At 41.3% G+C, this 21962-nt stretch overlaps 1 protein-coding gene across 3 annotated transcripts; it reads right to left on the bottom strand.

The window, feature by feature from the left end:
• Nucleotides 1–361: 361 nt before the first annotated feature.
• Nucleotides 362–17443, bottom strand: LOC123512091 (magnesium transporter NIPA2-like). 3 transcript variants are annotated; one of them, XM_045268297.1, is made up of 7 exons: nucleotides 17310–17443; nucleotides 7959–8344; nucleotides 6908–7016; nucleotides 3310–3473; nucleotides 2794–2895; nucleotides 2012–2196; nucleotides 362–1236 (listed from the first exon to the last, which is right to left on the bottom strand). In XM_045268297.1, the coding sequence occupies exons 2-7, from the start codon at nucleotides 8319–8321 to the stop codon at nucleotides 1047–1049; spliced, it is 1113 nt and encodes a 370-aa protein (XP_045124232.1). In that variant the 5' UTR covers nucleotides 8322–8344; nucleotides 17310–17443; the 3' UTR covers nucleotides 362–1046. The 3 variants fall into 3 exon arrangements, with proteins under 3 accessions (XP_045124232.1, XP_045124231.1, XP_045124230.1); XM_045268296.1 differs by lacking the exon at nucleotides 17310–17443 and adding an exon at nucleotides 16666–17254; XM_045268295.1 differs by lacking the exon at nucleotides 17310–17443 and adding an exon at nucleotides 15829–16583.
• Nucleotides 17444–21962: the final 4519 nt, after the last annotated feature.

Genomic DNA, 21962 nt, shown 5'->3' with positions numbered 1-21962 from the left:
GAGAGAGAGAGAGAGAGAGAGAGAGAGAGAGAGAGAGAGAGAGAGAGAGAGAGAGAGAGAACGATGAGAGAGAACAGAATAGAGAGATGATTAACGGATGATATAAAAACATAATACAGGAAATGATGATGATAATGATGCAAAAAGGCAGAGAGAGAGAGAGAGAGAGAGAGAGAGAGAGAGAGAGAGAGAGAGAGAGAGAGATATCAGACAGACATAACCAGTCAGCCACTAATAAAATACAAAAAAGAGAAAAAAATACTGCCTAATAATAGTAATGCCTCATCATCCAGCATTCATCACTTTTCTTTTCCTCCCTACCTCTCTCCCTCACCTCCCTCACCCTTCCCTCCCTCCACCTCCCTCAATACCATCATTCTTACAAGCAAAATTTCAGTATAAAAGATTTCAAAACTCAAAGGAAAGACACGGTTTCTACATACCCAAGACTCCTCTGACTTAATGCTTGATTCACTGTTCAGTCTTGCTTTGTTCCCTTCAAATCTTCCTTTATCAACTGCACCATTGCTTTCATAACACAAACTTCCTCTGTGGTAATACTTCAGTTACTTCTTGCTTGTCTTCTTTTTCAAATATTCCTTTCTCACCCTTGTCGATTACAACAATGCCTTCATAACACTGCCTCTATTAACAATGCATTCCTCTTAGCAAAAACAAGTTAGATCTGAGAACAGCTCTACAAACAAACACAGTCACCACCACTGAAGAGGATATGAACAAACCATTTCCAAACTCTCTCACTGTCTTCTTGACCCTGAATCACTCCAGAAGTCATCACTCTCTCACTGTCTTCTTGACCCTGAATCACTCCAGCTATTCATTGACCCAACATACTTGCCCCTCCCCCTACCAGCCACCACCAGTGAGGGAGACAAGAAGAGGCAAGGGTTTAAACTTTCACTTTTCTCAGACCCAGAAAGTCATCACTGGCAGAAGTTCCCGGACACACAGACACACATACACTCACCCCTCCACCAGCCAGTGTCGGTGAAGGGGACAGGAACCAGCGAGGGTCCGGCCAGGCCTCAGTATGCCCGCTTGTTTGAGCCATAGGAGAGCGGTTCTGACGTGATGAGACCCTCCTCCTCCTCCACCAGAGAGCTCAGGTGGTCGGGCGAGCTGTCCGTCTGGTCCAGCAGCTCACTGGTCCCGCCGCGCCGCCCGTCCCCCGCCTGTAGCATTGCCGACATCCCCATCCATGTCACATCCATGTCCCTGCCAGGCCAGAAACACTCAACACAGGAACATAAAGGGGCAATGATGCAAGACACCTCCTGGTCTATACATGCTATACTACGTGCATGATACCTATCTACTATTGCCACCTATCATCCCCATACACGAATTTTGTCGATTAAATTGGCAAAAGTTCTTACTCTTGTAACACACAATACCTCTCACAAAAGTGCTTGCCTTACCGTGGAGTCATTTCCTCCTTCCTAACTCCATGATGAGAGGAATAAAGGGATGGTGTAAGGGCAAGAGGAAATAAAGGGATAGAAATGTAAAACAACGCATAGCAACTGATACCGAGGAGGAAAATAGAGTGAAATGCATGAAAAGAACCAGGAAGACACACCAAGGGGTAAAAAGAATGAGGGAACACTGAAAGGAAACAAAAAGACAAAATAAAGGATAGAAACAAGGAGGCAAGCAAAAGATGTAATAGTGACTAACTCATACAATGTCATACAACCACCACCACCACCACCACCACCACCACCACCACCACAAAACACAAACACTACCTTTCTCTGGTAAACTCTGGAACTCTCTCCCTGCTCCTGTATTTCCATCTTCCTATGACTTGACTTCTTTTGAGAGGGAGGTTTCAAGACATTTGTCCCTCACTTTTGGGTAATTCTATCACTCTTTAAGGGAACTGGGAAAAGGATCTTTTAAAATTTTTGTTATCTTTGGCCAGCTTCCCTCTTGCATAAAAAAAAAATAATAAATACGTAAATAAATAACAAAAAAATTACTGACTCACTTGAAGGCATGAAGGATGAAGATGCCAATGACCACAGTGAAGAATCCCGACAACACGCCAATTACATCTGTGGCCGGCAGTCCCTTCCATTCCTTGAAAAGCATTGCCGAGGAAAGGATGACGCAGGCCGTGAAGAAGACGTAGTAGACTGGTGTGACGAGTGAGGTGTTGAAGATGTCCAGTGCCTGTTGATGATGAAGGGGGATCAATGTAAGGAAGGCTGGCAGCACATGTGATGATTGTCATACGTGTGAAAATATGCTTACCTCCTTCCACCTGCCATCTCCATCCATTAACCCATTAACCCATACAGTATTGGGATGCATTTTTACCATGAATTTGGGGTGTGATTAGACAATTTTATTTATACTAGGAAGGGTTTATAAAGGTCAGAAGATAAATAGTTCAGAGTCTTCACTATCTTAATCCCCACATGATTTTCTGAAGCTGTATAAAATTGCCTAATAGTAAGCAGAATAAATATGAAGACATGTCACGGTAGTGAAGGAGTTAACTGATGAAGGATGAAGAATAAGCAATGATAAAAATAAAGATGATGCAAAATAGAAAATAAAACATACAAAAAAAATGAGAAATCTTAAGCAGGAAAAGAAATAAAGGTAAGAAAAATAAATAGAAGAAAGAAAAAGAAAATAAAGGTCTAAAAAAGAAGAACATGAGAGCACAAGAAAACAAGGGGTACCTAACCTAACTTAAACTTTGGAAAGTAGTGATGGTGAGAGAGCAAAGCATTTCAGAATACAGGCCAGAGACACACTCACTTTGTTCAGGTAGTTCATCTGGGTGCTGACACACACTATCAGGCTGAACACGGCCAGCCACGTGATCCAGTTCCGAAATTCATTGCTGCCGTTAATTGTTTCCTGTCGACACAAAAAAATTGATACACATAAAGATACACTGGTAACTTGATACACAGATACATAGATACACTAACCACATCTTATAACACACACATCAATAGAAGGATAGACAGACATACAGAAAGACAGGCACATGAATACTGGACATATTGATATATAGATATACATACTGACCAAAATTTTTTACAGAGTAAAAAGTAGATAAACAGACACAGATAGAATGATGTTAAGTCAGATAGATAGAAAGATCAATTGACCACACTTTACAACAGAGAGAGAGAGAGAGAGAGAGAGAGAGAGAGAGAGAGAGAGAGAGAGAGAGAGAGAGAGAGAGAGAGAGAGAGAGAGAGAGAGAGAGAGAGAGAGAGAGAGAGAGAGAGAGAGAGAGAGAGAGAGAGAGAGAGAGAGACACACCTTGACAGCCAGACCGATGGCCTTGCACCCCAGCACAGAGAAGCCACCAATGAGGGAGCAGATGGCAATGTAGATGGTGACGTTCCTGGAGCCTTGCCGGGGCCCAAAGTGCAGGATGAGCAGCAGGGCGGCTGCCACCACCGCCGCCACATACACCAGGAACACTGCAATCATCATATAGCTAAGGCACATAATCATCATTTTCACACACACACACACACACACACACACACACACACACACACACAATGGAATTCAATGTGGACAAAAGCCATGTCATGGAAATGGGAAAGAGTGAAAGACGACCCGTGGGAATCTATAAGATGGGAGATGGAGTAGAACTGGAGAAGAATACGACATTAGAAGCACAAGATCACATAGTATGAAACTGAGGAAGAGAAGATGTCTGAGAGATGTTAAAAAATATAGTTTCCCGCAAAGATGTGTTGAGACTTGGAACAGTTTGAGTGAGGAAGTGGTGTCAGCAACGAGTGTGCATAGTTTTAAAGAAAAATTGGATAAGTGTAGATATGGAGACGGGGCCACACGAACATTAAGCTCAGGCCCTGTAAAACTACAACTACGTAAATAAAACTAGGTAAATACACACTAGACTAGACCAAGGCTAGAATATGCAGCAGTGGTGCAGTCACTACAAATTCAAAAGGGTATCAGGAAATTAGAAAGAATCCAAAGCACCACTACAAAGATGGTGCCAGAAATAAAGGAACTTCCCTATGAAGAAAGACTGAAGGAAATGGAACTACCATCTTTAAAGGATAGACAGGAAAGAGATCTAATAACAATGTATAAGATAGTAAACCGTATGAAGAAGATAGATAGACGAGGCCTGGTATCACTGATGGAGGATGGATATAAATGAAGAGGACACTCCAAGATCATGAAAAGTCAGTGTTTAAAGGACATTAAAAAATTCAGTTCTCTACAAAGGGCAGTGGTTATCTGGAACAACTTCAATGAAGAGATTGTAGCAGCTGAAAGTATGCACAAATTTAAGGAAAAGTTAGATAAAAGTAGATATGGAGACAGGTCACATGAGCCTTGCTCGAACCCTGTAACATACAGCAAGGTAAACACACACACACACACACACACACACACACACACACACACACACACACACACACACACACACACACACACACACACACACACACACGTTAAAAAATATAGTTTTCCGCAAAGATGTGTTGAGTGAAGAAGTGGTGTCAGCAACAAGTGTGCATAGTTTTAAAGAAAAATTGGATACGTGTAGATATGGAGACAGGGACACATGAGCGTAAAGCCCAGGCCCTGTAAAACTACAACTAAGTAAATACAACTAGGTAAATACACACACACACACACTGAGATTCTTAACTACGAGAGAGAGAGAGAGAGAGAGAGAGAGAGAGAGAGAGAGAGAGAGAGAGAGAGAGAGAGAGAGAGAGAGAGAGAGAGAGAGAGAGAGAGAGAGAATTTATTGTGTTATTCCATTGTTAACAATGGTTATTGTTACAGCTCTACATTGTGATATTCTCCTAGCAAGATACAGATATAGCTAAAATTAAGAATAATGATGAAGTGTCATAATTATAAAAGATTACTAAGACAGTAAAATTCATGTAATAACACTAAAATACAATAAAAGAAGAACATCATGCCAATAAACTAGCGTATAAAAAGACAACATTAGCGGTAAAACTATTACTAAAACATCATAAAATTCAAAATATGAGACTAAAATACAGTAAAACATAAGAACACTAATCATAAAATTGCCACATAAAAAGAGAAGTACTAGTGGTGTCACAATTAAAGCTGAAGGTCGTTACTCAGAAGGAAGTTCATAAGTCTTCTTTTAAACGTAAACACATTTCCTATATCTTTTATACAGGAGGGCAAGGCGTTCCATAATCGCAGACCTTTTACTGAAATTGATCTCTGGCCGTTGTCAGTGCTAGTTCTGGGGAAAGAGAGAGAGAGAGAGAGAGAGAGAGAGAGAGAGAGAGAGAGAGAGAGAGAGAGAGAGAGAGAGAGAGAGAGAGAGAGAGAGAGAGAGAGAGAGAGAGAGAGAGAGAGAGAGAGAGAGAGGGGGGGTTGAGGAGGGGGGCTAAATATATCTACACAGAGCAGTCCCTTTACTAAACCTATACCTAAATATACCACCTCAAGCAGGTTACGAGGGTTGACTGTATTTATTTGGATTTAAAAAAGGCGTATGATAAAATGCCACATGCAAGATTACTGTGGAAGTTAGAGGAGAAGGGTGGCTTAAAAGGAAGCACATTGAGATGGATGGAAAATTATTTGAGGGGGAGAGAAATAAGGACGGTAGTTAAAGATATGAAGTCCAAGTGGAAAGCAGCAGAAAGCAGAGTGCCACAGGAGTCAGTATTAGCGCCAATACTTTTCCTCATATATATGTATAAACGACAAGCCAGAAGGAGTGAACAGCTATATAAATCTGTTTGCGGACGATATGAAACTATGCAGAGTTATAAAGCAAAAAGAGGATTGTGAAATACTGCAGGAAGACCTAAATAAGATCTGGGAATGAAGTAAAAAGTGGGAAATGGAATTCAATGTGGACAAAAGCCATGTCATGGAAATGGGAAAGAGTGAAAGACGACCCGTGGGAATCTATAAGATGGGAGATGGAGTAGGACTAGAGAAAGTAAAAAAGGAAAAGGACTTAGGAGTGACAATGGAAGAAAACAATCAACTGGTAAGCCATATTGATAGAATTTTCAGAGACATATAATTTGCTAAGGAATATTGGAGTAGCATTTCACTACATGGGCAAAGAAATTATGAAGAAATTGATAAGTACTATAATAAGACCCAGATTGGAATATGCAAGAATAGTGTGGACCCCTCATAAAAAGAAACACATAAGGAAGTTGGAGAGACTACAAAAAATGGCTACAAGAATGGTTCCAGAATTTGAAGGGATGACATATGAGGAGAGACTAAAGGCTATGGATCTACCAACCCTGGAACAGAGATGGGAGAGAGGGGATCTAATACAAGTTTATAAATTGATCAACGGAATAGACCAGGTGGATAATGAGAAACTGATCCTGAGAGAAGAACATGACATTAGAAGCACAAGATCGCATGGTAAAAAGATGAGAAAGGGAAAATGTCTGAGAGATGTTAATAAATATAGTTTCCCACAAAGATGTGTTGAGATGTGGAACAGTTAAGTGAAGAAGTGGTGTCAGCAATGAGTGTGCATAGTTTTAAAGAAAAATTGGATAAGTGTAGATATGGAGATGGGGCCACACAAGCATAAAGCCCAGGTCCTGTAAAACAACAACTAGGTAAATACACACACACACACACACACATGGCAGGAAACAGACCATTTAGAATAACAGGAAGCTTAGCAAGAGTTTAGCATTTCATTTTACACAATCAACACTTATACTCAAGATACTTTGAATATTACAATCGCAAATCATTATAATCCTGATACTAATTTATTTAAGTCATGCACCACTCTATTTGAGAAACAATTTCTTCCTCTCTCTTTTAAAATCCACAAGTTATAACAACACATCCATAAATGATATGAGCACATCCATCCACTTACCAGGATCCACCAGTTTGTTGGCCAGTTCCTCCATGCTGGTGACCTCTGCTTCCTTGGGGGCATGTATCACCACCACTGTTGCTCCCAACAGGCACAGGGAACACCCAATCTGAAGAGGAAATGTTATTACCACAAACACTGTCTGTCACTCATCACCACCACTCTGTCCTAAATCAATCACATCTTACTAAAGCTATTTATTCCAGCAGACACAGGGAACACCCAATCTAAGGAGGGACAAATATTATTACTATTAACACTTTCACTCCAAATATTAATCACTACCACTACTAACTCTATCATTACTTTACACTACTAATGTTAATTCGTTCAGTAGGAAAAGTGTAGAAGTGACATCAAGAGGAACAATTTACCAAAGAGCACACTGAAGAAATTCAGGACCAGCTTGGGATAACAGTAGCTGATGAGGAGACAAAATGAACATTCTTCCTGTCACAGCTAGAACACACACACACACACACACACACACACACACACACACACACACACACACACACACACACACACACACACACATACCTAGATTGGAATATGCAGGAGTTGTGTGGACTCCCCATAAAAAGAAACACATAAGGAAATTGGAGAGACTACAAAAAATGGCTACAAGAATGGTTCCAGAATTTAAAGGGATGACATATGAGGAGAGATTAAAAGCTATGGATCTACCAACCCTGGAACTGAGAAGAGAAAGAGAGGATCTGATACAAGTTTATAAATTGATTAATGGAATGGATCAAGTGGATAATGAGAAACTAATCCTGAGAGAAGAATATGACATTAGAAGCACAAGATCGCATAGTAAGAAACTGAGGAAGGGAAGATGTCTGAGACGTTAAAAAATTTAGTTTCCCACAAAGATGTGTTGAGACTTGGAACAGTTTGAGTGAGGAAGTGGTGTCAGCAAAGAGTGTACATAGTTTAAAAAAAATTGGATAAGTGTAGATATGGAGACGGGAACACACGAGCATAAAGCCCGGGCCCTGTAAAACTTCAACTAGGTAAATACAACTAGGTAAATACACACACTCACCTTGCCTAACACATTAAGTGCCTCGCCAAGGAAGTACTGCGAGAAGAGCGCAGTGACGATAACAGACAGAGCTCCAAGGGGCGTGACCAGCGTGGCAGGGGCAAATGCATAGGCCACAAAATTGAGTGCCTCCCCAAAGCCCATGGAGAGAAGACCCGCCCACCACAACCAGTGCCTGAGGTAGCCAAACCCTCCCGCCCCTGCCCTCACCCCACCAGACTTCCCAAGGGCCAGCAGGGACTTCTTCTTGAGGATGAAGCTGCCTCCTATGAACACAGAGGAGGAGATGGACATGCCCAGGCCAATGTACAAGTCCTGCTTGTAGGGGACGACCTCAGTGGCTGGCGTGACTGGGAGCGCCATGGCTTGTCTGGCATCAATGAAGTCTGCATCACAAACAAGGATATCAGTAAGTTACAAAAAACTAAATGAGAAGAAATTAATGAAAATCTACAACACTACAAGAAATCTTCACTTCCACCACATATGTAAGGTGGACAAACATTCATTGCATTCATTACTGACGGCAAACTTCACTCCTGACATGTACAACAAGTGGCAAAATATTTAGTAAATACATGCAATCCACAGACACACCTTGTATCCGTCATGTCTCAAAGGTGTGGTGAGAGAAAAAAAAAAAAAAAAAAAAAAAAAGTTAAGAAAAACACATGGTATGGTTAACCAAACCTCCTCACAGCTGCGCTGCACCACACCACACCACACCACACACTAAGGTTAGCTGAGCCTCCTCACACCATACCACACCACACCACTAAGGTTAGCTCAGCCTCCTCACAGCTTCACATCACACCACACAGTAAGGTTAGCTCAGTCTCCTCACAGCTGCACCACACCAAACCACACCACACATTAAGATGAACCAAGCCTCCTCACAGCTGCACCACACCACACCACACCACACAGTAAGGTTGGCTCAGCCTCCTCACAGCTGCACCACACCACATGACACCACACAGTAAGATGAACCAAGCCTCCTCACAGCTGTACCACACCACACAGCAAAATTAATAAAGCTTCCACACAGCTGCACCACACCACATGACACCAAACAGAAAGATGAATCAAACCTGCACACAGTTGCACCACACCACACCACACAGCTGGCCGCACAATAACCTTTGCCATTAACAACACATTCAATAAACTGACCAAATCAACTCCCATAATGATAACTTGTGATGAAGTCCTCCAAATTACACCAATTAAATCATCAGTTTTGGTACTTACAATCTGTAGCTATTTTAGTTACACCCAAAATGGTATAAATGATAGTAGTACAAATCAATTGAGTGTGTACTAACAAGGTAGATCAGAGAAAATATGATAGGTTAAACATGAAAAATTTGGGTGATTTATTTACAGGAAATGGTCTCTTTCCACCAGGGACTAATGAGACTGTGTGTGTGTATTCATGGACGCCTCTTGGTCACCCAGCCAGCCTTCCCCATCATGGAGCGAGCTCAGAGCACATCGACTGATATTCGGGTAAGAATGAGAACACAAGACACTCCACACACCAGGAAACCCCTCAAGTTACATCCCGTACCTACTTGCTGTTGGGTGAACAGGGGCTACACATTAAGAGGCTCGCCCACTTACCTCATCATGCCCGGGACTCGGACCCGAGCCTTCTCGGTTGTGAGCCGAGTCTACTAACCACTACACTATGCGATGTGTGTGTGTATTTACCTAATTGTATTTACCTAATTGTAACATACGGGAAAAGAGCTATGCTCGTGTTGTCCCGTCTCCATATCTATTAATGTCCAGCTTTTTCTTAAAATCATGAATATTCCTTGCGTTGACCACTTCCACGTCTAAACTATTCCATGCTTCCACCCTTCTATGAGGGAAGCTATATTTTTTCACATCTCTCCTATAAGTGGCCATTTTAGTTTTTTCCCATGCCCTCTCGACATTCTTTCATTCCACATACACAGATCTTCCCTATCCATTTTTCCATGCCAATCATCACTCTGTATATTGCTATCAGGTCTCCCCTTTCTCTTCTGTTTTCCAGGGTCGGAAGTTGCATTCTTTTCAGTCTGTCTTCATAAGTCAAATCTCTTAAGTCAGGCACCATTTTTGTTGCAGCCCTCTGTACTTTCTCTAGTTTCCTTATGTGTTTCTTTAAGTTCGAGCCCACTGTATTGTTGCATATTCAAGCCTCGGTCTTATCATTGCAGTAATTATTTTCTTCATCATTTCTTCATCTAAATATCTGACGCCACTCTTATGTTCCTCAATAAGTTCAATACTTCTCCAATTATTTTGTTTATATGTCTCTCTGGCGATAGGTCATTGGTAATTGTCACCCCAAGGTCTTTTTCTTCATGACTGGTTTTATGTCTTCATTTCCTATCTTGTACATACTCCTGATTCTTCTTTCACTCTTGCCAAACTCTATTTTCTTGCATTTTGTCGTGTTGAACTCCATTTGCCATGTACAGCTCCATTTCCATATTCTGTCCAAGTCTTCCTGGAGTAGTTCGCAATCTTTGTCACATCTCACTTTTCTTAACAATTTTGCATCGTCTGCAAATAGGCTCACATAACTGGACACCCCATCCACCATGTCATTTATGTAGACCGCGAACATTACTGGTGCCAACACTGATCCCTGTGGAACTCCACTCTCCACCAAGCCCCATTCTGATGGTCTGTCCTTAATTATTGTTCTCATTTCTCTTCCTACCAAAAGTCTTCCATCCATTTTAGTAAACTGCCATGCACTCCTCCTACCATTTCAAGTTTCCAGATCAGTCTCCGGTGTGGTACCTTATCAAAGGCCTTTTTTAAATCCAGATATATTCCATCAGCCCAACCATCTCTTTCCTGTATTACATCTATCACCCTCGAATAGTAACATATCAGGTTTGTCGTGCATGAACGCCCTTTTCTAAAACCAAATTGACACTCACAAAGTATGTCATTTTCTCCAAGAAGTCTGTCCATCTATTCTTCACCACCCTCTCACACATCTTAGCTACCACACTTGTAAGTGACACTGGTCTATAGTTCAATGGGTCTCTCTTGTTACCTGATTTATAGATTGGGACAATGTTAGCTCTTTTCCAGTCTTGGGGCACTACACCTTCCCTTAATGAGGCATCAATTACTTCACAAACTTTTTCTGCCAGTTGCTCCCTGCATTCTCTTAAAATCCATCCTGATACCCCATCAGGTCCCACAGCTTTTCTCACTTCTAAACTCCCCATCATATTCTTGATCTCCTCCACAGTTACTTGAAACTCCTTCATAATCCCTTTCTGTTCCATTACCAGTGGTTTGTCAAAAGCAGTCTCCTTTGTGAATACCTTCCGAAAGCATCCATTCATAGCCTCTGCCATTTCCTGGGATCTTCACTGCATACTCCATTTACTTCTAAACTTTCAATACTTTCTCTATTTTTGATGTTGTTGTTCACATGTCTGTAAAAAGCCTTGGTTGGTCTTTACATTTATCAATTATATCCTTTTCTTGTTTCTTTCTTTCTTCTCTTCTAATCAACACATATTCATTTCTTGCTCTTTTGTAACTTTCCCACTGCTTAATCCGTCTTTTCCTTCTCCACCTCTTCCATGCATCCTCTTTTCTTGTTCTAGCCTTTTCACATCTATCGTTAAACCAGTCCTGCTTTCCAACTTCTCTATGTTGTCTTATTGGTACAAATTTTTCTCACCTTCTTTGTATATTTTTATAAATTCCTTCCACTTTTCATTTGCTCCTTAGCACTCTTGAATTTCATCCAATTTGTCTCTTGAAAGAATTTCTTTAGGTTTCCAAAATCTGTCTTGGCATAATTCCATCTTCCCACTTTATATTCTTCATTTCTTCTAGATTTCTCTTCATCTATCACCTTGAACTCCAAAACTGCATGATCACTCTTTGCTAAAGGGCACTCCACCCTCATCTCCTCAATGACCATTGGCTCTGTACTAAAGACCAAGTCCAGTCTTGACGATGCTCCCTCTCCTCCAAACCTAGTATCTTCTTTGACCCACTGAGTTAACACATTTTCCATTGCCAGTGTCAATAGTGTATTTCCCATGTTGTCTCTGATCCTTCCATTGACCAGTCCTCCCAACACACCTCTTTACAATTAAAATCTCCCATCATTATAGTTCGTTCACAGCCACCCAACATTTCTTCCAGACATGTTCCTGTATCACTTATCATTTCTTCATATTCCTGTACTGACCATGCATTTGTCTTAGGTGGTACGTACACCACTATGTAGTGCCTCTTTTTCCTTCATTAGTTTCTGCTCTGATCTTTAGCACTTCTGCCTTTCCCATACCTTCTTTCACTTGATCCACCTTTATATCTTTTTAACCAGCAACATCACTCCTCCTCCCATCTTACCTACTCTATTTCTTTTCCAAACATTATATTTCCTTCTCCAACCATCATCAGGTCTTCTCCCTCTCTCAGTTTTGTTTCAGTAAGACCCACAATATCTGGGTTCTTGTCCCTCAAGTAATCGTTGAGTTCTAAAATCCCGATATCACTCCATTTATGTTGGAATACATTACATTCCGCTCATACGTAAGTTTCTTTAGTCCTTTCTTGCTGTACTTTTCTGGGTTATGAACCACTTCCTCAGTCTCATATCCAAGATTCTCCAGAAAAACTCTTTCTTCTCCTCTTCTGTCCTCTCTTCATTTTTTTCAAAGCCTCCTTTCTCAACTCATTTAACATTTCTCTTTCCTTTTCACCGAGATCTCTTCTCAACCAAATCTTCCTTGTTGTTTCCTGCTGGGCTAGCCTCCATGACTTCTCCACCAATTCATCTACATCCTTTTGTGACTTAAGTTTGATTCTTATTGGCCTCATACCTTCTCTTGTGAACTTTCCAATTCTATGGAAGTCCTCTATTTCTTGTACTAGGTCTTTTCCTCCTCCTGCACCACATTAATGATATTATTTATCACCTTTTTATGTTTTCTCTCTCTCCATTTTACTCGGTGTCTTATCCTCCTCCACACCAAATATCACCACACATCTCTTTTTGTCTACAGTTTCCCTCACCAATGTCTCATTTGACTTAATAACCTTCACCACTTTCTCAGCAATCTTCTCTTCTATGATCTGTTGATCTATAATTTCAGCAAGGCCCAAAGTTTTCTCCCCAGACTCTTTGATTTCCTTTTCCAGACTTGCAACTTTGTAATTTACCTCCTTTCTTTCCACTTCCTGACTTTTTTTCCATTCAGCCTGCTTCTCCATCACTTTTCCTAGAGATTCTCCACATTTTTCGCAATTCACTTTAATTAGCTTAACTTCCTCTTTCAGTGCTTCATTTTCCTTCTTCATATCGGCACACTCTTTCATTACATTGTGTGTGTGTGTGTGTGTGTGTGTGTGTGTGTGTGTGTGTGTGTGTGTGTGTGTGTGTGTGTGTGTGTGTGTGTGTGTGTGTGTGTGTCTGGGAGGGGGGGAAGATTAGTCTGAGCCAGTCTGTATGGGATGGCTGGCCTGGCATAGAGATAAAGAGATTAACAAAAGGTCATGATATGGATAGATAATCCTTTAGAAAGTATGTGCATAAAACATTGATCTCATGAAATATAAAGTCTTGCTGTGGAAGAAATGTTCAGTTATTTCATCTATGAATAAAAAAAGAATCCTTAGACCTCTTTCATTATCCTACTGAAATGGAATCAGCTCCACTCCCAACAATTAAATTATTCAAAGTTATAGAAAAAGATGTGCGAGTAATCCCAGGCAGCTGTGAGAGGCTGAAAGGCTGAATCACAATTAACAATCATTTATTACTCATTACTCTCTCTTGCTTTATGTTTAAACTGTTGAACCTCTCCATTAGCCTAAAAATCTATCTATTACCAGCTTGCTCCACCATCAATCCAGCCAGTGGTGTTCTTAAGTGCTGGTGGTGTTTGATGTAAAAACTAGTCTTTGCTGGACAAATTAGTGGTACATGTTAGGGTTTTACTATAGTGTGTGTGTGTGTGTGTGTGTGTGTGTGTGTGTGTGTGTGTGTGTGTGTGTGTGTGTGTGTGTGTGTGTGTGTGTGTGTGTGTAATTCACTGTTTGATCTGCTGCAGTCTCTGACGAGACAGCCAGACGTTACCCTACAGAACGAGCTCAGAGCTCATTATTTCCGATCTTGGGATAGGTCTGAGACCAGGCACACACCACACACCGGGACAACAAGGTCACAACTCCTCGACTTACATCCCGTACCTACTCACTGCTAGGTGAACAGGGGCTACACGTGAAAGGAGACACACCCAAATATCTCCACCTGGCCAGGGAATCGAATCCCGGTGATCTGGTTTGTGAAGCCAGCGCTATAACCACTGAGCTACCGGGCCGTGTGTCTGTGTGTGTGTGTGTGTGTGTGTGTGTGTGTGTGTGTGTGTGTGTGTGTGTGTGTGTGTGTGTGTGTGTGTGTGTGCAGAGACAAGAGGTAGATGTGAGGGAGTGAAGCATAGAAGGAGTGACCATTTACAAGGACAAAAGAATTAAACCCACATGACTACCTTAACATCATCTTTCCCCCATCTCTCTCTCTCTCTCTCTCTCTCTCTCTCTCTCTCTCTCTCTCTCTCTCTCCTGTGCAGCCAGCCAAGAGCAGCACTGTTACTGTGTTCTTTTGTGTTGCTCAAAGACATGGAATGAAATGTATGCAGTACATTTTTGGCTTTGAAGTTTTGATAATTTTTTTATATTACTGGACATAAATGATTGTTAAGAGATACTGATTGTTTCAGTGCTACGGCTAAGCTCTCTTTATTGAGGATTAACACATTCTACAAGCTCTTTTTCTTCCCTGTCATTTTATAGCTCCTGGCCAGATATCTTCTTACATGTACATACAAGAAAGAGGGTTAAAAGTTTTGATACTCCCAGTTGACAAAATCGATGTGATAGAGTCAGATTAGGTTACCATGAACTCAATGCATGACAGGGTTGAGTCTGATGGCTTCTTGCAGTGTCCCTAATTTTCTCATGTCATCATATACTGTACTTCACTGTATAAAACTACAAAACTGAGCTGTGTAGTTAATCTGCAGCTCTGCTTTCAAACATGTATCCACTATGAGGCGGAGAATGGAAACAGCAATCCAGAATAAGATTTACTTTACCAAATGGTTATCTAGCAAATCACAGTGAGTGTTCTAAGGCTTTACTATGACTGTTTAACATGGGTCCCACACCATTTTTTGTTACCCACAGTCCTAAGTCCCCTCTTACATGATAAACAAATAAATAAATTGGATCAATTATAATGTCTGAGGAGCAACACCAAATTAATGAGGAAAAGAAGGTCTTGTACATGTACCAGTGAGCACTGCCAAAATACAAGTCTTCTAACATGGCGACCAGATAAAGAATACCTCAGTTCCTCTGACAAACCTGACAACCAGTACACCTGACCTGACCCAACTTGGCTCTATGATGGAAAGCCTCACGTCACTGCCACACAACTAAAGTAGTGCACCACAGTTTGCCAAAGCCACTAGCAAACAAGATGCATTGTTCAAATCCTGACACACAAACTAAATGGATCACCTGTATAATTACCCCCTTTCTTTATTTATTCTGCTTACTATTTGGTGATTTGATACAGCTTCAGAAACTCGTGTTGGGGATTGAAATAGTGAAGACTGTGGCCATTAATCTTCTAACCTCTACAGACTCTTCCTAATGTAAATAAAAATTGTCTAATCGTACACAATCTCAATGTAAAAATGTGTACCAGTACTGAAGGGGTTAAGGAACTGGATAAACCTAATGCTAACCTAACTCAACATGGCCCTCGGACAAAAAACCTATTGTTATTTTGACACAACAAGACTTCCACACCACCAGTACTTACCAAAACCATTGCCGAACAGCAACTTGTAGAGCAATCCTGCACAGATTACAGCGGCCACCACCACCACACTCTTCCTTCCAACTGCCATCCTGACGAATACACCCACACCTAACCTGACCTAACCTAATCACCTTCTCTCCAATGCCACACTATACTGACATACACACATTCTTAACATTAACTGCCATGCATACACTCCCAACATTAACTATCACTCCAACACACTCCAGAATATTAGCTTTAAATGTGGATTTTACCAGTTCCTATCCTCAATAAGCAACACTACCTACCACACTCAAGTATTTCAGGATATTTGTTACTACACACACACACACACACACACATATGTACACCTCTTGTCTGAACTAATTAACCAACACCTTAGTACTGTCCTGCACACCTAAACACTCTGTCCATCCATACACACAGCCACACACACATACACTCAATTCCTTGGCATCCAGTCACCCTAACAATAATAGAGGAGGTGAGGTGGTGCAGGCAGAAGGCAGTGTGGTGGTGTGTAGAGTGTGGCAGACTCATCTCATGCTGGTGAACTAGATAATGGTAAAGATAATGACCCTCAGCCACTCTGATAGCTTATCTTCCCTGCTATACCCCTCCTCCTCTCTCTCTCTCTTATCATCAGTGAAGCACCTCACACTCCCGATGACACCTGACACTACTGACACAGGTATTGTATCAAGAAAGGTAGCAGCAGGAATTCCAGGTCATGTGGGAGTGATTGTGTAAGAGAAAAGTGTCCTATGTGTGTGTGTGTTTTTTTTTTTTCATCGTCCTGTTTCCTTCCTACTGTTTTTTGTTTCCTTGTCTCACCTGAATCCATGGCTCCTCGTCACTCATATCTCAGTAGAAGCATTGTTATCACTCACTCAACACTGCGCCTCACACAGCTATGCATGCATCCTTCCTACTCACACTGGCATAGCAGTGTAAACTAAACAAGTATTCCTATCACACACACACACACCAGTGCACGCATTCCTGATTGCCTGACAACATTCCTACAACATCTGGGGGTAAAGAATGAAAGATATTCAATGCTTTGTGATATTGAGCCCTACAAATCTGCCTTTTCCCTCCAACTCACTCATCAGCCACAAGCGTTCATAGTTTCATACCACACCAACAAACAGAAAACTGTAGGATAGGTTTGGGCAGCGAACTTACGTAATTATGATCCCGTGACTTTGATAAGGCAAGGAAGCACAGTACCTATATCCTACTTTGCCTCACACAGTGTTCAACCAGGCACTGCCATACACACACAGTACACGCACCTTGGATAGTATATATAATGCACTATGACATCTCCAGGCATCGTAACCTTGGCAAAACAGGAAAAAATATAAAATTTGGCTATCACATGCATCTTACTTACCAAGATTTCGTTATTTTACGATAGTTTAAGTGACTTCGCGCATTTAGGAAGCAAATTACTACTATTCTCGTACTCTTACTTAGTGGATGAGTCCCAGAAATAGTGGAAGACAGACGTTAATACTGCGGTGTAGTGAAGTCAGGTGACCACACAGGCCCCGTGTAAACAACTGGCAGCTCCCCACCAGTCCACCACCACCGCGGCCTCCCTCACCTCTGGCCTCGCTTAAGGATGAACTATGATATTCTCCGACTTCTCACTGAACTGATACGAGATAGCGGCGAATAGATTAGGGCTTTTATGTTCCTGTATACGCTATATGAGTTTGTATCGGCAGGCGTTGGTAACATATTCCGGGTCGTTCCCCATTAGGTAGCACTGCGATCGAAACTGCTAAGGTAGTTATCAAGCAGGGAAATGCATGGCATTTCAAGACAGGTATTGCTGTGAATGCTGATGGATTTCGAAGGGTAAAGCGCGTTAGGCTTATAGCTGATAGCAGAGTGGGGAAGATATATGCCATGGCCGGTATTCTGAAACGCTTTGCTCTCTCACCATCACTGCTTTCCAAAGGCTCCAGTTGAAGATAGTCGTGTTCATAAGTATTTTCACGATTCTGGTGATAGAGTGGCACGAATTCTAGTTGAATAAAAGGAGAAAATGTCTTAAAAAAACGCGGCTAGTTGTTTATGTGGCCTTGAAAACTGTAGCAGTGAGAAGGGAATTAAGGCGTTTCTGATTACGGGCGCATGAATGTTCCTGTGTAATCTGATAATGCAAGGATTTGTAGAGACATGAATTGCAAAGATTTCTGACACGTTTCATGGGATAAAAACTTAGGCAGATCGACTTACCTTCTTGTGACCTCTTCTGCTTTTTCATCGCATAGTATAAGTCCTCCCTCCCTTCAGTGATGTGTTTTGGTCCTTCCAGTATCCGTAGAAGGAAAGCGACGAGCAGTATCGAGCACAATACGGGGAATATCAATACATCTGAGGTCCTCCGAGCCACCTGTAACACGGAAGAAGCGCGGGTTAATAAGAACTCAGGAGATACGTCCCTATATCATGACTTTTGATTCACTTTGAAGAATGATCTACCTAAACACTGAAGAAGAAATATGATTAATGTATCTACTATTTATAATGCATGTTATTAGAGGCAGACGTTACTATGAACTCAGATTCGTTTCGAAGGATGTAGGTATGTACTCCGCTAGAATTATCTACACCTAATTTATTTCCACGCTATAAATTCTGATTAGTTTTAAAGGACCATTGGTAAATTTAGATAAGAAAGATTTCACTGAGAGCATACGTATGTGTGAGGCGGAAACACACGCGCACACACACCAGTGTGTGTCTCAGGCCTATCCGAAGATCAGAAATAATGAGCTCTGAGCTAGTTCCATAGGGTAACGTCTGGCTGTCTCGTCAGAGACTGCAGCAGATAAAACAAACAGTGAAACACACACACACACACACACTCTCTCTCTCTCTCTCTCTCTCTCTCTCTCTCTCTCTCTCTCTCTCTCTCTCTCTCTCTCTCTCTCTCTCTCTCTCTATGTGGTGGGGGGTGATGGTGTGGGTGTGGGCGCGCGCCTGTGTGCGAGTGTGTTCCATCCAGAGAGAGAGGGAGAGAGAGAGAGTTCAAAGGGAAAAAATGGTCAGATTTCGAGGTTGGAGGAATACAAAGCATTCTCTCTCTCTCTCTCTCTCTCTCTCTCTCTCTCTCTCTCTCTCTCTCTCTCTCTCTCTCTCTCTCTCTCTCTCTCTCTCTCTCTCTCTCTCTCTCAATGTTAACTGCACTGTACCTTTCCTCCTCCTCCTCCTCCTCCCCCTCTTCTTCTTCCTCTTCCTCCTCTCCCCAACTGTGTGTGTCATTTGGAAATAATAAGAGATAAAAGTTTCCATATGTGAAGGGGGAAGCGAGATGGCTCTCTCTCTCTCTCTCTCTCTCTCTCTCTCTCTCTCTCTCTCTCTCTCTCTCTCTCTCTCTCTCTCTCTCTAAATGTCTCTCTCTCTCTCTGCTCTCTCTCTCTCTCTCTCTCTCTCTTCAGAGAGAGAGAGAGAGAGAGAGAGAGAGAGAGAGAGAGAGAGAGAGAAAGGCAAAAATGTTAATTAGTTTGCAAAGGTGTGTGTGTGTGTGTGTGTGTGTGTGTGTGTGTGTGTGTGTGTGTGTGTGTGTGTGTGTGTGTGTGTGTGTTGGGGGGGGCGCCTTCCCTCCTGGTCTCCCTAAGAATTCCAAAGGATATTGTTTCTTTTATCTTTTATATTAGATTCACTTTTTCCTCTCTCCTTTCCTCCTTCCCTTATTCCTTCCTTCTTTCCTTTCCTCTCACCGCTTCTTTCCCTTCTTCTTTCTCTCTCTCTCTCTCTCTCTCTCTCTCTCTCTCTCTCTCTCTCTCTCTCTCTCGGTCAATCAGTCAATCAATCAGTCTTTGTATCTATCTATCTATCTATCTATCTATCTATCTATCTATCTATCTATCTATTTATCTATCTATCTATCTATCTATCTATCTATCTATCTATCTTTTCTCTCTTTTTCTTTTTTAATTTATACGAAGCAAAATATTTGAGTCACAAAGTGACACAGAGTCACAAACATGGAGGAATTGCCTGGAAAACCAACATGGACTGGAATTTATGGCCATGGGGATGAAGAGGGACGGAGGAGGAAGAGGAGGAGGAGGAGGAGGAGGAGGAGGAGGAGGAGGAGGAGTGAGTAAATGTATGAGTGAGTGAGTTAAGTAGGGTTGAGATAGGATAAGGTGAGAGTGTAAGGAAGAAAAGAAGGAAAGAAGGAAGGAAAGAAGGAAGAAGGGAAGAGAGTTAGACATATAATGGGATAATATATATACTTTCTTGTAGAATGAATTCTTTTATCTATCCTTTCTTCTATTTACTCTTTCTATCCTTCATTCTTTCCTTCTTAGCCTTCTTATGTTTATTCTATTAATTCAATCCTTTCCATTTTCCTTTTGTCTTCCTTCTCTTATTTCCTTTTTCCTTTTTATTCTTTTCTTGCACTTTTCTTCTATGTATCCTCTTTTTTATCTTTTTTATTCTTTTATCCTTTTCTTCCTTTTTTATTTTTCTCCTTTCCATTGTTTCTTTCCATTTTCTGTCTTTCCTTGCATCCTTTCCTATTCCCGTAATTTTTCTCCGTCTTTCTTTTCTTATCCTTATTCTTTCTCATCCATTATATTTTCATCTCTTCATTCTATCCATCTATTCATCCATCTTGCGTCCCATTTATTCTTTCTCCTCTTTTCCTTCTTTCCTTTCATCCACCCATTATTTACTTCTCCGTCTTCCATCTTTCTCTCACCCATCATCTTTTATTCATCCATTATTTCCTCATATCAGTTCTTCTCAAGTTCTCAGCCGAATCAGCGCTCACTAGTGTCAGTCTTCTTACCACCTTCACCAACGCTTTAAGCAATGCAAGCCATGGAAGGGGAACTGTGGTGGTGGTGGTGGTGATGGTGAAGGTGGTAATGGTGGTAGCGGTGGTAGTGATGGTGGTGGTGGTGATAGTCGAGGCTTGGCTTAGAATAGTGGTGGTGGTGATGATGGTGGTCACGACGAGACAAGGCTTTGCATACAGTAACTGACTCGACAGACTTCTAAAAAAGCACACCCACACACATACACCTACACACACGCTCGCACACACACACACACACACACACACACACACACACACACACACACACACACACACACACACACACACACACACACACACACACACACACACACACACACACACACACACACACACACACACACACACACACACACACACACACACACACAGTTATCGTGGAACTCCATCCTTTGAGTTGGTGAACAGAGTTAATAATAATACATTGAAATGATAACTTTAACTTAGGAAGTTGCCTTCAGTTCCGACCAACTCTCAGTTCAAATGTATATACTGAGTTCAAGTACTCAACTGCATGTGACTCCTTATCAACTGAAATGAAAACCATCAATAACTGTCACAGTTTGAAAAATATATAAACATATTTGAGAACTTCATTGTAATAAGTATTTTGTGAACATTATGGCTGTATGATTACGTTATGTTTTCGTGCTTACAAAAAAATAAATAAATAAAGATTTGCTTATAGGTAGAAAGATATTTGTCTTGATTTTTACATGAACAGTATTTCTGAATTTACTTTATTTCGCTCATATGATAGGAATTTACACGTTTTTCTATTTCTTTTCAGTTCTGTTTCGTGTAAATGTGAGTATATTATGTTCCCGGTCGAATAAGTAAGTGATGATGTTATTCGAGGTGCTCCTGGTTATGAATGATGTAATTTAAGTGAGCTTCTGTATAGAAATTATTTTATTGTGTATTATTGCCTTTTATGCACTCGTATCGCAGCCACATCATAGCAAACAGTAGAACTCCGTCTGTCAGGAGGCTTCGGATCGGCACACCGCGACATTTCCTGTATATAGATTTACTTTTGTATGTAGAATTTTCTCATGGCAATAAACTTTACTCACCTACTTACTTACTTATCACACACACACACACACACACACACACACACACACACACACACACACACACACACACACACACACACACACACACACACACACACACACACACACACACACACACACATACACACACACACACTGAGGAAGGGAAGAGGTCTGAGAGATGTAAAAAATATAGTTTCCCGCAAAGATGTGTTGAGACT

The sequence above is a fragment of the Portunus trituberculatus genome, chromosome 32 (genome assembly GCF_017591435.1).
Source record: "Portunus trituberculatus isolate SZX2019 chromosome 32, ASM1759143v1, whole genome shotgun sequence".
NCBI lineage: Eukaryota > Metazoa > Arthropoda > Malacostraca > Decapoda > Portunidae > Portunus > Portunus trituberculatus.
Note: the sequence above shows the minus strand (reverse complement) of the source record. Positions and strands in the feature narration are given on the sequence as shown.